This window comes from Protopterus annectens, chromosome 6.part0 (assembly GCF_019279795.1).
Source record: "Protopterus annectens isolate FY-2018-M chromosome 6.part0, PAN1.0, whole genome shotgun sequence".
Classification (NCBI taxonomy): domain Eukaryota; kingdom Metazoa; phylum Chordata; order Ceratodontiformes; family Protopteridae; genus Protopterus; species Protopterus annectens.
The window spans coordinates 1,819,057,382-1,819,074,636 of NC_056737.1; the positions used below are offsets into that span (position 1 = coordinate 1,819,057,382).

At 41.8% G+C, this 17,255-nt stretch overlaps 1 protein-coding gene across 1 annotated transcript in view; it reads left to right on the plus strand.

Annotated features, from left to right (window-relative positions):
- The first annotated feature begins 14,565 nt into the window (after positions 1–14,565).
- Positions 14,566–17,255, plus strand: part of HIBCH (3-hydroxyisobutyryl-CoA hydrolase) — a 1,796,007-nt gene continuing 1,793,317 nt past the window's right edge. Inside the window, exon 1 of the mRNA XM_044073705.1 lies at positions 14,566–15,018. Within this exon, the coding sequence (XP_043929640.1) occupies positions 14,566–15,018 (453 nt within the window). The remainder of the gene's footprint in view (positions 15,019–17,255) is intronic.

Consider the following 17,255-nt stretch of genomic DNA (forward strand, 5'->3'; position numbering starts at 1 on the left):
AGATTTAACCAACGCACTATTAAGCATTGGTACGATTTTGCATTTCATTACTTTGGCAGAAAATTCAATTTTATAATGCCGTCAGAACAGCCAACTACCAGAGTTTATAAAAAGCGCAAAGAAAAAGAAATGAACAGGCATCCGAGGTCCAAAATCGACGAAGAGGCTTCCGCTAGGCCTGCCGCCAGTTCGCCGGTTCTTAGTGAGGTGCTTTCGCAGCCTCTGACGCCCGCTACCTCAGAGACACAGGCCGCTTCCGACTCCCATGTGGAACTGACTAGGCCGCTGGAAACTCAAGGTATTGGACACTCGGAAACTATTCCCTCAGATGGGTCCGGAGCCGCTGAGCAGGCATCGGCTTCTGAGGGTGTTTTCAGGCCTACACAGTTATATTTGAAACCTACTTCAGCTTCAAAGGCAAAGACTAAAGCAGCTCTAAAGACAAAGAAACAAGTAGAGCATTCTCCTGGGCAGGCCACCATGCCTGAAAAACAGATGCTTAAAATGGCCGAAGACCTAATTACTTTGATCAGGGGTTCCCATCCCCCTCCTGATAAGAGGCCTGGGCAAGAGATAGAATATGAATCTTCAGATCAGGTTTCCATTTCCTCTGATTCCTCTTCTGAACAGGAATATTCTCTTCCTCCCTATGAGGATTCTGATGCTGAAGAATCTATCCCTTCAGCCTCTCCTCCTGAGGATTATTCTTTTGGGGAGACACTGCATACTATGAGGGAGCATTTCCACTGGGAGAGCCAAGATTACTCAGAATCCAAGAAGAGGCTCAGAGACTTCCTTTTATTACCTCAGCACAGGCCCCTTGCTATCCCATCTGTTTTAGACATTGTAGATGATGTATTTTCAGAGTCCAGTCTATCTACAGACTGTTTACCACCAGCTCCTGTTAAGCTAGACAGATACTACAGGGTTCCTGATTCACATAAATTTCTTTATAAAAACCCTGCTGCTGATCCAGAAACTCTCTCTCAGGGTCCCAAAGGGGTCTAGGCTTCCACTGCAAAAAAACCTATCCCCTCTGATAGGGATTCTAGGGCCCTGGACAGATGGGGGAAAAAGATTTATACTTCTGCTACCTTGGCTGTAAGAGCTTTAAATTGCCAATTTCATATGCTTAAATATCAGCAATATCTTATGTCACTGCTTAAACAGAAAATGTTGACAAATTCAGAATGTGCAGAAAACAGAGAAATGCAGGATTTATTGCATGCAGCTGAACAAGTGGGAAAGCATACTTTGGAATGTGGTTTTGATTCTCTAGAGGCCTCCTGCAGGGCCACTGTTACAGGTTCTGTCATTAGGAGGAATGCTTGGTTAAAAGAACAGAATCTGCCTGATCATGTTAAAGCAAAACTATTAGATGCTCCATTACAGCATGATACTTTGTTTGGTGTTAAAGCAGAAGAGGTGTTGAAGAAAGTGGAGGACAAAGCTAAATCTATGCAAACAGTCAAGGATTTCTTGCAGGTACAGCCTCCCAGATTTAGCAGGAACTGGTCTACAAAGAATTGGTCCTTTCCAATGTCAGACAGGCCACAAAGAGACAAATACATACGCCCCAGAGGCAGATCACAGCCCCAAGGCTCATACAGGCCTAAACAATGGGGTGCTTCTACCTCCAAAAGCAGAGAGGAAAAATCACAGCCATACAGGAAACAGTCTCAATGACTTTCCCCTGCCAGCTCCAAGCACTTATCTTCTGGCAGCCCCTTTGGGGGGAAAACTAGCACTTTCTTCACAAAATTGGCACATGATCACCCAGGAGAAATGGGTCCTAAATATCGTATCACAAGGCTACAGGTTCCTCTTTCACACCCTGCCAAGGCCAGACGGTATAACAGACCTGCCACGCAGTCAATGGGCAGAGGCACAAAAACAAGTTTCATCCCTCATGGACATGAGAGCTATTCAGCTAGTACCACAGCAAGAGCAGGGACTAGGATTCTCCTCAAGGCTATTCCTGGTGCCCAGAAAGGACAAAGCCTGGAGACCAGTACTGGACCTGTCTATCCTAAACACATTCCTGGATATTCCAAAATTCAAAATGTTAACTCTGCAGCAGCTTCTGCCCATGCTGGGCAAGAGGGCTTGGCTTGTGACTTTAGACCTATAAGAGGCATACCTGCATGTCCCAATCAGACAATCATGCAGAAGATACCTCAGATTTATAGCTGGCTCAATGCACTACCAATTCTTTGCACTGCCCTTTGGCTTATCTACTGCGCCCAGGGTCTTCACAAAATGCCTGGCAGCATTGATTGCTTTTTGCAGACAGAGAGGAATACAAATATATCCTTACTTGGATGACTGCCTTATTCAAGCAGAGAACAAGGACATTCTACTACAGCATCTGGTGTTTGTAAAAAGATTACTAACAGGTCTAGGGTACACAGTAAACGAAAAGAAATCAAAACTCATACCCTCTCAAGACATAATATTCCTGTGTGCAAGCTTAAATACAACTGCCCAGATGGCTTACCTCACGCCAGATAAACACAGACAACTGACTACTTATTTCAAAATGTTGGCAACAAAGACCCAGTTATCTGCAAGAAAAATTCTGCAGGCTTTGGGCTTCATGGCATCCTGCATTCTGCTAATTCCATATGCAAGACTGCATATGAGGAAACTTCAGTGGTATCTAAAAAGTATTTGGACTCAACATTGCCACAGCCTGGAAACAATAATTACCCTCATTCCCTGCCTGCAACCAGAGTTTCGATGGTGGGCAAAAGCCTGTCACCACAACACGAGACAGCCATTCACCTTACCCACAGCCAGGCAGACATTGACAACAGATGCATCAGATTATGCCTGGGGTCCCATATGGCAGGAAGATGTATTCAGGGCACATGGTCCGCAAGTCAAATGCGTCTACATATCAGTCAAAAAGAGATGCTAGCTGTTCAGAACGCCCTGACAGCCTTCAAGGATCTACTTCATCCAGGACAACTACTGATAAGGACGGACAATACTACAGTCATGTGGTACATAAACAAGCAGAGAGGCGCACATTCCTACCCCCTCTGCAGGCTAGCCATAAACTTGTGGGACACAGCATTGACTTACCAAGTACATCTGTAAGCACAATTCCTGCCAGGAAGAACAAATACTCTGGCAGACGAACTAAGCAGAAACGTAATGGATCCCCACGAGTGGAAATTGGATCCACAAGTCTTCAGCATGATAACAAGAAACTGGGGATGCCTGATCATAGACCTATTTGCCTCCCCTCACAACTACCAACTACAGAAATTCTGCACAAGGACTTATCACAAACAAGCATGGAAAGTGGATGCTCTATCTTTCAGATGGAAAGACCTAACAGTATATGCCTATGCCTTTCCTCCTCCGCCTGTCCTCCCCAAGTTACTCCTAAAAGTCAGACAAGAGAAACCAAAAATGATACTGATTGCCCCAGACTGGCCCCGCCAGCACTGGTACCCAATCCTAAAGAGCTTGTCTCAATGCCCATCTTGGACATTACCTCAAATTCCTCACTTACTGACCCAACAAGACAGTCAGATACTGCACAGCCAACTCAGGACCTTAAACCTGGCAGCATGGCAGATAATGTAGCCAGTCAAGGCACACCTCTCTCTAAAGCAGTGATGGATGTTATTTTGGAGGCCAGGAGGCCTAGCACCAGAAAATCTTATGCAGAAAAATGGAAGAGATTCTGTGCTTGGAACCAGGCACAAGGTTTTGACACGATTCTTCCAAATATTCCTCAGATTTTGCAATACTTAACTGAGATGCTTGATAAAGGTCTTTCCTTTTCATCAATTAAAATTCATGCCTCTGCCATTTCAGCTCATAGCAATATAGAACCACCTATTTTTTCTCATCCATTACTAAGGCAGTACCTCAGAGGGGCCAAAAACATAAGACCTCCAAGGAGAGCACCAATACCTGCATGGGACCTCAACTATGTCTTGGAAAAACTCACACTGCCTCTGTTTGAACCAGCCTCTGCAGCTGATATAAAATTCTCATCCTTAAAAGCAGCTCTGCTCCTAGCAATAACCTCTGCTAGACGAGTCTCAGAGTTACAGGCACTCATGGCTGTGGAACCTTTTACCATTTTCCATCCTGACAGGGTTTCTCTGTGGACAAACCCTACATTTATGCCTAAGGTAGTAGTGTCCAGTGTGGCCCTTAACCAAACAATTAATTTGCCTACCTTTTATCGAAACCCACAGAATAAGGGTGAGAGAATTCTGCATTCTTTGGACATTCACAGGTAGCTACGCTTTTACTTGGACAGAACCAAAGCTTTCAGAAAGACTGAACAGCTTCCAGTGGCATATGCTGCAGGATCACAAGGAAAGCCCATCTCAAAGCAGACTATTTCAAAGTGAATAGGCCATTGCATTCGTTTCTGCTATTCACAACATGGCAAATCAGTGCCTAAGGGCATTAGGCCACATTCAACCAGAGCAGCAGCCTTCCTCAGAGGAGTACCAACCAAAGACATCTTAGAGGCTGCAACTTGGAGTTCAGTACATACTTTTACAAAGCACTATCACTTACCTCTCTACTCTAAATCCAGGGCAGGATTTGCCACTGCAGTTCTGCAGGGCCTGATGGCCTCTCCTAATCCTATTTAGCACCAGCCTCCCAACCTTAGCTTTGAGATTCAACCCAATTGTAATGACTGCAACAGTGAAACACGATGAACATAATACAGTTGTGTACCTACCATAAATGTAGATGTTTGAGTGTATTCACTGTTGCAGTCCAGGTTACCCCCCCACCACCCCCCTTTTCCTTTGCTGGGACTTATCTGTACTTCTCTATTCTATACAACTTATGTGGTGTATTTGCTTGTAGATGAAGGAAAAGTTGTTTTTTGTGCATGCATGCTTATTGGCATAATTTAGCCTATCATTTTAGGGGCACCTGACATCTGGGGCAAGAAAAACTGAAGAAAATGGCGTCGGCTGCATCTTTTATACCCCTGGCGCACTGACGTCAGGGAGGAGGCGAGAGCAACCGACGCCAGACCTAGACTTTGGAATTCAGGCCAACTGCGGGTAGCCTGCCAGCAGGATAACCCAATTGTAATGACTGCAACAGTGAATACACTCGAACCTCTACATTTATGGTAGGTACACAACTGTACTATCCTGGGAGGGTATCAGAGATGATTTTTTTTTTGAGGTTTATAGTAAACCCCAGACTTCTCAAGAGGGAAATTTGTGAACACTCTTGGGGCCATAGAGAGACCAAAGGGTAAACCATACAATTGAAAGAGTGCAGAGCCCACTGAGAAGTGGAGGAATTTCTTGAATAGGGGATGGATTGGGATGTGTAAGTAGGTGTCCTTTATGTCCAGAGATACCAAGAAGGCCTGTGGGAGGATCAGGGGAAGGTGGGTTGGAAGAGTCAGCATACAAAAAGAGGGCATCTGGAGGAAGGTGTTGAGATGAGACAAATCCAGGATTGGTCTCCAGGGACTTTCTTTCCTGGGAACCAGGAACATCCTGGAGTAAAATCCCTTTCCTCTTGCAAAAGGAGGTGGTACTTGAATTGTTCCTTGAGCGAGGAGTTCCTGAAGGACAGGGGGAAAGGCAGCCACTTGGTCTCGTGGGAGTTGTGGAATTCCTTTTGGTGTAAGTATGGATTCCCATACCATGAAGTATCCCTGTTTTATTATTGAGATGACCCAAGAGTCCTGGGTCACCTGATTCCAAGCAGGGAGAGAGAGAGAGAGAGAGAGACATGGAAAGAGGGGTGTCTGGATCCAGTTTCTGGTAGTCACTGGATACCAGGCTTGGCCTGAAAGGGCTGTTTGGGAGCAGGAGAAGAGGAAGCAGACCTCGAGCAGGGCTGCTTCCTTGAATCTCTTTTCCCTTTGGTTGGCATTTGTCTGACAGGCCTTCTGATGAAGGAGGTTTTGGCAGGGTAGTTCCTTTGAAAGCGTGGAAATGGGGAGACAAAAATGTGTCTCAGATCCTGTAGTTCCTTACCCTTCTCTTGAAGGGCCTTGAAAAGTCCAGCAGCTGCCGAACCAAACAGAGCTTTGTTGTCCAATAGAACATCTAGGAGTTTAGACTTAATGCTATCAGGAAGAGGCTGCAACCTAAGCCAGGAGTATCTGCTAATAACAGACCCAGAGGCAGTCACTCTAGATGAGACCCTCTACTGCATCATAGCTGCATTTGATAGAGTGCTTAGTTACTTGGGTGCAGGAATTAGGAGAGTAGAGATTTTAGCCTTGGCCGGGGAGTCAGGGAGGTCCCCCTATTGCTTAGCCACATCAGAAAGCAGAGCCAGGGCGTATTTGGCCATATGGGTCTGGTAGTTAATGGCTCTCACTGCTAAGGTAGCAGATGTGTAATTTTTTTCCCCAGGCATTCCATTAACCTGCTCTCCTTGTCGGAGGTGGAAGGGAGTAATTTTGAGGTTTTATCTGCAGCCACAGCAATGATGGATGGGTCTGCAGAAGGGTTTTGTAAAGGAATTTAGCATCATCGGGGACTTTGTCAAATCTGTCTAGGTGTTTGGGTGCAGGGGGTTGGGAATCTGGATTTTTTGAGGTAGCCAGGAAAGCATCCAAGAAGGCAGGGATGCACTGGAGGTACAGTAGTCTGGTTTGGGGACTCCATTTGTAAAAGGTCATAACAACTGTTTTGGGTCTCTGTGACCTGGCTGCTGTCCCACTTGAAAAATTCTTTTATCTGGGCAGTAGCCTCCCCAAAGATTATGTCTTCCTCTGGAGAATCTGTGCCACTGGATTCCTCCTCTGGGGAAGCGTACCCTAGAGGGAAAGCAATTTGTGATGTATAAGTGAGTGATTCGTCCCCTGATGAATCTTCTTCTTCAGTAGAGATGTTCAAAATCATTTTACCCTTAGGGCTAGATGCCACAGGGACCTGGTCCGGGCCAGGGGCTTGGCTTAAGGCAAGGAATGCATTCAGAAGGCCTTGAGTTAAAGGCTTGCCAAGTCAGGAAGCTGGTCGGAGGGAGCGGGCATCGGAGAAGGGGCAAGATGTTTGGTTTTTTGCTTCTTCTTGTGTGACTCTGACACTGAGGAATCAGAGATACGGTGTAGTGAGGGAGGGCAGGACGCTGGATGGCATTTCGCAATGTCAGAGGAAACATCCTCTCAAACTATGATTTGTGAGACCCTCCACGGGCCCTTGGAAATAATGAGCCTAGATTCCCTCTCGGCGACCGATTCAGACAGCTGTAGTTTCCTCTGGGATATGCACATGGCTTTCTTGATGGCCTCCTCCTATGTACCCACCAAAGGAAGATCTGAGGATTCCTGCTTGGACTCTGGGCCTTCACCGGCCTCGAGAGATATGGCTGGAGTAGAGGGCGCAGCAGTCAGTTCAGGCTGCGATTTCGAGGAACCTAACGTCAGATCCATAGCTTTAGTCAGACATTTGAGTCGCTGGTTTTCTAAGTAAAGCTTTAAGGCTGCAAGGCGACTTCTGAGGATTTTGTGGACGAAGGCCTGACAAATAATATTACAAGAAGTGTGGTTGTGTTCTTGGCCTAAACAAAAGAGGCAAAGTTCATGCATATCCTTAAGTGGAATCTGCTTTCCACACCTACACTTGCCCTTTCTACCCGACATGAAAAACCCAAAGCAGTAGCAAAAGGATAATCAAAAACCCCTATCGGGTACGTATCTGAAGTCTGTTAAGACGAGTTTACTTTCCCGAAGGAGTGATGACTGGAGCTGGCAGTCACACAGGTGCAGAAAAGTTCTGAGGTAGGTGCATGCTGACGTCCGTTTTATGGCCGACATCCGCTCAGAGATGTGGGACGTCACACATACCCTTGTAGTAATATTTTGTATAATGGCCGGAGGCGAACTCCCTTGTGTTATATATACAGCAGTATATGAATAGAAAGACAGCTCTGTTACACAGCCTGAATGGACGCCTTTAGCAGATCATGTAGCTTTGGTTTTAACAGAAGAACTCTCTTCTCTGTTTATTAGTAAACAAACCTTCCAAAAGTGCAAAGAAGTCACTTGTCAGGATTGCCAATATTAGTGTATGGAAATCTAGCCTGTTGTGCCCAAGATTCAAATTTACCCAGTTAAATTTGCAGTCTGACAACTCACTCGACGTACATTCTGCGATGAAAAAGAAGGAACAGGTGAGTTTTGAGTAAGCTCGTACAGAGCTTGGCATAATGCTTGAGTGAACATTACTCCTTGTACTTGGAAAGCATTTAGCTATATACTGCAGGAGCAGACAATGAGTACTTGCTGAATTACAAGATCGTAGTTGCATGTATATCACATATTTTCCTGGTTAGAAAAGTACAACTTGACACTCATGGTTTTTATAAACCTATGCTGTGATGTTTTCCCTTCAAGGCTGTGTACCTGAGCACAGCATTTTTCACTGTTTTCTGGTCTGAGCACCATTGCCTAGGTCATTGGTTTGCACTAAGATTTTGATTATCATTTTGCTTACCATGTAGGCACACTACCTTTATTACATTCAACTACTTGCCAATTTAAACTTAACTTAAAAGCACGGGCATGGCATCTAGTTCCAAGGAAGTCATTATTCTACTGTACTTAACCATCATCATGCCCGTCGTTGAGAACAACGCCCCCCTCGATGTATACCTGACTTGGCACATCCAACAACTAGAACGTCCACAGAGGATCCTCACAAAAAGAATACAGGCCATAAACAGCATGTCCTTTGCAGATAGCCTTATAGTCCTGTCTTTGTATACTCTGTTTCTTACAGGCTATTGAGAGGTGATCATGCCTGGCATACGAGGCATTCTTGCATCCCACTCTGATGGACCTTTTTTATATCTACAAAATGAATATTATCTGAATTAAGTGATATAAGGATTTAAACTTTGCTTGTGACATAAGTATGACATGGTGGAAGGACAGGTATGTGTCTCAGAGAATTTTCCTTCTCTGGAACAGGGTTCCCATCTATGTGAAGCAGAACTCTTCCCTAACTGTATTCAAGAAGAACCTGGAGTAGTGGCTGGGAAATTGAAAATACAGCCTGGATCTAACATTTATGTATTTAATGGAGTGAGGCAGCCTGTAAATCTTGCTGTATCTTACATAAACTCCTCAAAATAAACTCTAAGGCACATAAACTTGGAGGATACAGTTGGGATACTGGGCTAGGTTTCTCAAGGCCCCAGTTGTTAGCCAGATATGAGGATACAGTTGGGATACTGGGCTAGGTTTCTCAAGGCCCCAGTTGTTAGCCAGATATACACATTTGAACATATTGCATAGAGACAAGATGATCAGCTTTAACAATTGGCTTAATGTCTGGTGTCATTCAAAGGGGATCCAGTGTCTGTCTGCCTGGGATGACATGCTTGACAAGCCACGCTGCTTCGCAAGGGACGGCTTGCACCTGTCACCCCTGGGATTCCGGATATTGGCTAAGGCTCTTGCCACCCCCATAGTGCCTTTTTTAGGCAAGGCTCAAATTCTAAACCTACCACCCTAGAAAACAAAAATGGGAAGAAAATGAGGGTAATGCTGCTCAATGCCAGAAGTCTAAATCTCAAAATGCACGCACTCGAGGCCCTTCTCAGTATGGAGAACATCGATGTCTGTGCTGTAACTGAAACCTGGTTCAAGGCTCCTGAGAGCACCCGGCACTATTAGGTTTTACCTCATATCATGCGTTCGGCCCCAAAACCGGACCACTCCACAAAAGGAGGGGTGTATCCATATTCATAAAGGATACTCACACCTCCAGGTTGGTGGCAACGCATGAAGCTTGAAACCATCCAGGTGCAACTAACAATAGGCAAAACTGCTCTACAAATTGTAGCATGCTACAGGCCACCCTCTCAAACTCAGGAACCCCACACAGCCTTCCTGAAGACACTGGAGGGTATAAATGTATCTCCAAACACCATCATATTGGGTGACTTCAACTACCGAATATAGACTGGGAACATTACTCAAGCCCTAACTTTCTAGCCCAACGGTTCCTGGAGTTCATAAATTCAAATGCCATGGAACAGCTAGTCACTGTTCCCACGAGAGGAGAAAATATACTAGATCTCATTGTCACAAACATGGGGACAAAATGCTCCACACCGAAGTATATCCCTCATTGGTGAGATCTGATCATAAACTAATCTCACTGGAAATCCACATCCCGCCCACCCCAAACAAAAAGACCATAGTGAAGAACTTCTCTAAAGCAAACTTCACACTACTCAAGACTGGTGTGGTATCCTTCAAGGCCCCTGAGTCAGAGGAAACCACAACCCAAGCTGCGGAAGCCCTTACAAATGCCTTCTATGAACACCTCCAGGACTGCATGGATCAGGCAATCCCAAATAAAACCAAGACTCTTTCCACAAAGGGCAAACGTCCAGTCTGGTGGACCCCAGCCATTAACAAACTTTACAATAAGAGGAGAAAGCTATTACATGATAGAACAAAATCCATAAAAGGGAAGTCACCCTGATCATTATTAGTAAAAAATACGAGCACTCATAAAATCAACTAAGGCCAATTTTGAGAGAAAAATTGCCATGGATTCAAAGGACAATCATAAGGCCTTTTTCAGCTATGTTAGGAACCTGGGTGGAAACTCACAGATATGCTCAGAATTAGTCCAAAATGATACAAAAATCACTGAACCCACAGACATTGCCAACATACTGGCAGACAGGTTCAGTGCAAACTTCACCCCTCTCCCCTAAAGGAGAGATAACTATCCCAGCCGAGTGTAGCCTCCCGGACATCTCAAATGCGCAGGTGAAAGCTGCTCTCTCTAAAGCTAAAAACACAGCATCAATGGGACCGGATGGTGTCCCCGGCTGTGTGCTACACGAGCTAAATGAGGAATTAAACCCGCACATAAGGCAGCTGTTTAATCTCAGCCTTACCACAGGATACGTGCCCAAGGAGTGGCGACGGCAACTGTGGTCCCACTCCACAAAGGTGGCCTCTACGGACCCTGGTAATTACCCCATAAGCTTAACAAGTCTAGTCTGCAAAGCTATGGAGAGGATCATAATGGAGCTCATAAACAAAGATATAGGGGACTTGCAGACATTGGACCCGACCCAGTTTGGCTTTGTCAAGGGAAGATCATGCCTTTTGAACTTGGTCGACTTCTTGGAAATAGTCACCAAGGCCATTGATGAGGAAAGGCAGTCCATACAGCCTACCTTGACCTTGCAAAGGCTTTCGACACAATACCCCACTCGGGTATTGTAGAAAAACTTACCAGCTTAAATGTAAACCCATATGTCACAAGATGGGTTGCAAACTGGCTTAAGGACAGAACCCACAGGGTTAGAGTTGCTGGCGCTGTGTCAGACTCCAAGCCGGTCACAAGTGGTGTCCCACAGGGCTCGGTCCTTGGCCCCTATTGTTTGGCATCTACTTCTGAGAAGTACAGGCCAACATGGGGGGACTTTGGCTGACAAAGTTTGCAGATGACTGCAAACTGGGCCATAGTGGAAAGTGCATCGGACACTGATATCCTTCAGAAGGGACTCACGGAAACAGATAGCTGGTGCCAGAGCCATGGCCTGAAGTTAAACGCCAAAAATGTATAGTCATACCCTTGGAAAAACAAGGTAACCCCAAGCTACCATATAGGTGGCAATCCACTAAGCACAGAAGAGGTTATCAGGGACCTGGGGACCCAGGTTGACAGTGGCCTTTCTTTTGACACTCACATTGCTAAAGTGGTTAGAAAGACCTTCTACATTGCCCACCTGATCATGAAGGGATTCACATCCAGATCTAGTGAGGTCATTGTTCCCCTGTACTCTTCACTTATCAGACCAATGATCGAGTACAATGCCCCATTCGGGATGCATCTCACCCGACATCTGCAGCAATTGGAGAGACCCCAAAAGTTCCTCACCAAAAGGATAAAGGGACTCCAAAATCTGTCATATGCTGCCAGATTGAAGAAACTCCAGCTCTATTCAGTCGCATACCGTCTGCTCAGAGGTGACATGTGCCTGACATACAAGGCCATGTCCAACCCGGAATTAATGGACATGCTCCACCTCAAAAAATCCAAATCCACCAAAACCACTAGAGCAAGCGACTTAAACCTTAGCACGGATATAAATAGGGCGTGCTGGAGGGATAGATTTATCACTCAGAGACTCCCTATGCTGTGGAATAAAATCCCGGTCCATGTGAGGCAGAGCACCTCGCTGACTCTGTTCAAGAGAAATCTAGACCTGTGGATGGGAGATCGTAGGTTTACCCCGGGAATCATCTCTGGGTCACTGCTGGACAGAGGCACAACAAACTAATGGGCACAGTATTTTTTCATATAAGGGGTGGCGTAAGCCACAATAATTTGGGCTAGGCTTATAAATGCCTTAGGGCAGATAGCCTAGTATAAACCTATGAACCTATGAACCTATATTTTGCTCTGTCCCTGGTCAAAGAAGTTTGCAATGCTGTTATCCAGCATATGCCAATAGAAAGTCTTTTTTACTCTGTAGCTTGTAGTAACTCCTGAGGTGGCCTTTCATATGGGTCTTTCATTGTATCTACAGGACTTCAAAGAATTTTCCACTCAGCAGCTCGTAAATTAATGAATTATTAACAACAGAAATTGTATATACCAACCACACAAACTAAAAACAAAATGAACAACCACAAAGCAGCAACCACTGACCAGGAGAAGAATATCCAAACACGAAAAAGCTGGAACCACTTGTATCAAGGTGCCGAACCAATTTTATTTCACAAACAGAAATTGACCTAGGTTTTGTCTCAATGTAAAGACTTCCTCAAAACAATGTACACTAATACAACACTCCCTTATATATCCATCCTCTCCCAATTAATCCATTAATTGGATAATCACATATACACAATTCATTACAAGCACAATATATAACTAGTTTAAAAATGCTGTAAACATTTTTAAAAATACTAAATACTATATAAATATAGTATAATATATTTCATTTTATATGTTTGATTATTGTAAAATATGGATGTTTGTTAAAATTAACATCTTTTTAAAAACACCAACTAATAAACCATTCTTGCGACTTCATCCTAAAATATGCTTCAACTTTAATATTGGAGCTATGCTGATACTATCATTAATACCAGGAAAATTTGTGGCGTCTAATCTTAACTGCCACTTCATTTCACAAATATCCAAATGCACATCAAGAATGTTTCCTTGATTGTCCTTATTAATCTGTTGTATAACACAGAACTTGAAATGATATCCCGGATGTTGCCCTATATATCTAACCAATGCAGTGGTGGTTTTCATGTGTTTAATATCCAATATATGTTCACTTACCCTTTCTCTAAGGCATCTGCAAGTTTTCCCAATATAAAATGCGGGACATTGATCGCATTTCGCCAAATATACCACTTTCTTACTATAACAATTAAAATGTCCTCTAATACCTATATAAGTTCCCACAACGCTAATTTCACACCAGGTAGTCATGCTATACTTGCACAAGCTACATCTACCACATTTAAAATTACCCAATTGTCGACTAATACTGGGAGTATTATCATACGCTCCCCTTTCCAACAACTCCTTAAATGATTTGTCTTTCCTAAATACATTTATCAGGGCCATCCCCATCTTCATCGCAACATTACTGTCTAACTTTAATAAACCCCAGTTTTTCTAAATAATATTTGTAATTGCTTCCATATCATAATTGTAAGTGGTTATAAAATATAATTGCTCATTTCTTTCCTTCCTGAAATGTTTCCCTTTACCCAATTGTAAACTACCCTCTTGTGTCTCCATTGAATTCCACTTTAAAATAGCTTCATAAATACCACTTTCTCTTTTACAAATAATCTCTTCCTTGATGGTCGCACATAATGCAACTGGGTAACCCCTTCTAATGAACATATTCATTATGAAATCTAATTAATTAATGAATTCCTGATGTTCATTAACCATTCTGGCAGCACTCACCATTTGACCTTTAACGATCATTTTTTTCTGATAGCTAGGGTGCCAGCTTTGATAATCAAGATAGAAATTATAAAAAGTGGCCTTTCTATGAATCCCAGATGTCAAACACTTCCTATTTTTATCCACTTTCAAATTTACATCTAAATAAGACAATTCTCTGCTACTATATTCATGAGTGAATTTGAGGAACCCTACTGTATTGTTGATATATTCCACAAATGCCTTTAATCTTTCTAAACTACCTTCCCAAACTATAAAAATGTCATCCAAAAAACATGTATATTGCTTTATATGTATATTATATTCACTGGAAAAAAATGTATTCCTGCTCCCAAAATGACATTACATAGTTTGCATACATGGGGGCGCACACTGCCCCCATTGTTACTCCTGTAGCCTGCTTATAAAAATGGCCTTCAAAATACATAACATTATTACATAACACTATCTCCATAAGCGTCACATATACATTAATGTGGTCCTGGTCAAACATACCTGTTTTGACTAATTGATTTTCCAACCATTCCAATCCCACCACATTTGGAATAACTGAAAACAGTTTACAAACATCTATGGTGAGTAGGATGGTATTCTGTGTAATTTTGATCCTATTTAACTTGTGTAAAAAATGCCAAGAATCTTTCGTAATATAGTCAGATTTGGTCAAATGAACTTTAAGATGTGGTTTACAGATGGTACTAACCAACATGTTAATATCTTGAAAAAAACGAGTAAATTTAATCCTCCTGCCAACTATATGATAACTTTGTTTGAAAGGGCATGTGAAGTTGATATAAGGGAACATATGAAAAAAAGTAAGAACAATGATTACTGTAGTAACATGATCAAGAATGAAGAGATTTTATTAATGGATCTGGTGAAAGACAAAGAGATACGTTTAATGAAACCAGACTATATTGATGACATGTTGAATATGTTGGCAGAGGATACATATGAGGAAAGTAGTTTAAATGAAATTCATGTTGCTTATTCAAAAATAGATTTGTTGATTGATGATTTATTATTTCAGGGGCAAATCAATGAAATAGATTATAATTATATGAAAAATGATCATCCTATGGTTAGTAACATTTTTGGTATACCCAAACTGCATAAAGGTTTAAATAATATTAGGTTCAGGCCAATCATGAATGGTAAACATAGTAAAACATGTTTTATACAATATTACGAAAGATTCTTGGCATTTTTTACACAAGTTAAATAGGATTAAAATTACAGAGAATACCATCCTGCTCACCATAGATGTTTGTAACCTGTTTTCAGTTATTCCAAATGTGGTGGGATTGGAATGGTTGGAAAATCAATTAGTCAAAAGAGGTATGTTTGACCAGGACCACATTAATGTATATGTAACACTTATGAAGATTGTGTTATGTAATAACTTTATGTATTTTGAAGGCCATTTTTATAAGCAGGTTACAGGCGTAGCAATGGGGGCAGCGTGCGCCCCCCATTTATGCAAACTATGTAACGACATTTTGGGAGCATGAATATGTTTTTTTCCAGTGAATATAATATACATATAAAGCAATATACACCTTTTTTGGATGACATTTTTATAGTTTGGGAAGGTAGTTTGGAAAGATTAAAGGCATTCGTGGAATATATCAACAATACAGAAGGGTTCCTCAAATTCACTCATGAATATAGTAGCACAGAATTGTCTTATTTAGATGTAAATTTGAAAGTGGATAGAAATAGGAAGTGTTTGACATCTGAGATTCATAGGAAGACCACTTTTTCTAATTCCTATCTTGATTATCAAAGCTGGCACCCTAGCTATCAGAAAAAAATGATCGTTAAAGGTCAAATAGTGAGGGCTGCCAGAATGGTTAATGAACATCAGGAATTCATTAATGAATTAGATTTCATAATGAATATGTTCATTAGAAGGGGTTACCCAGTTAGTTGCATTATGTGCGTCCATCAAGGACGAGATTATTTGTAAAAGAGAAAGTGGTATTTATGAAGCTATTTTAAAGTGGAATTCAATGGAGACACAAGAGGTTAGAATTGGGTAAAGGGAAAAATTTCAGTAAGGAAAGAAATGAGCAATTATATTTTATAACCACTTACAATTATGATACGGAAGCAATTGCAAATATTATTCAGAAAAACTGAGGTTTATTAATGTTGGACAGTAATGTTGAGATGAAGATGGGGATGGCCCCGAAAAATGTATTTAGGAAAGACAAATCATTTAAGGATTTGTTGGAAAGGGGAGCCTATGATAATACTCCCAGTATAAGTCGACAATTGAGTAATTTTAAATGCGGTAGATGTAGTTTGTGCAAGTATATCATGACTACTGGGTGTAAAATTAGTGTTGTGGGAACTTATATAGGTATTAGAGGACATTTTAATTGTTATAGTAAGAAAGTGGTATATTTGACGAAATGTGATCAATGTCCCGCATTTTATATTGGGAAAACTTGCAGATGCCTTAGAGAAAGGGTAAGTGAACATATATTGAATATTAAACACATGAAAACCACCAATGCATTGGTTAGACATATACAGCAACATCCGGGACATAATTTCAAGTTCTGTGTTATACAAAAGATTAATAAGGACAATCAAGGAAACATTCTTGATGTGCATTTGGATATTTGTGAAATGAAGTGGCAGTTAAGATTAGACGCCACAAATTTTCCTGGTATTAACAATAGTGTCAGCGTAGCTCCAATATTAAAGTTGAAGCATATTTTAGGATGAAGTCGCAAGAATGGCTTATTAGTTGGTGTTTTTAAACAGATGTTAATAATTTTAGCAAACATTCATAAATATTTTACAATAATCAAATATATAAAATGAAATATATTATACTATATATAGTATTTAGTATTTTTAAAAAAATTTACAGCATTTTTAAACTAGTTAAATATTGTGTTTCTAATGAATTGTGTATATGTGATTATCCAATTAATGGATTAATTGGGAGAGGGTGGATATATAAGGGAGTGTTGTATTAGTGTGCATTGTTCTGAGGAAGTCTTTACATTGAGACGAAACTTAGGTCAATTTCTGTTTTTGAAATAAAATTGGTTCGGCACCTTGACACAAGTGTTTCCAGCTTGTTGGTGTTAGGATATTCTTCTCCTGGTTCGTGGTTGCTGCTTAGAAATTGTATATAGTCCTTAAGTGTAAGAGACTAGTTTCACAACTCTACTTAAAATTCTAACAGACTGGTTTAAATCATGGATTAGTTTGGGCATCACTCTGTTTTGAGGTGTTGCAGTAGTGGAGATGGTAATGTTTAACTTCATGAATACTCAAATAGCGGGACAAGGAAAGCGA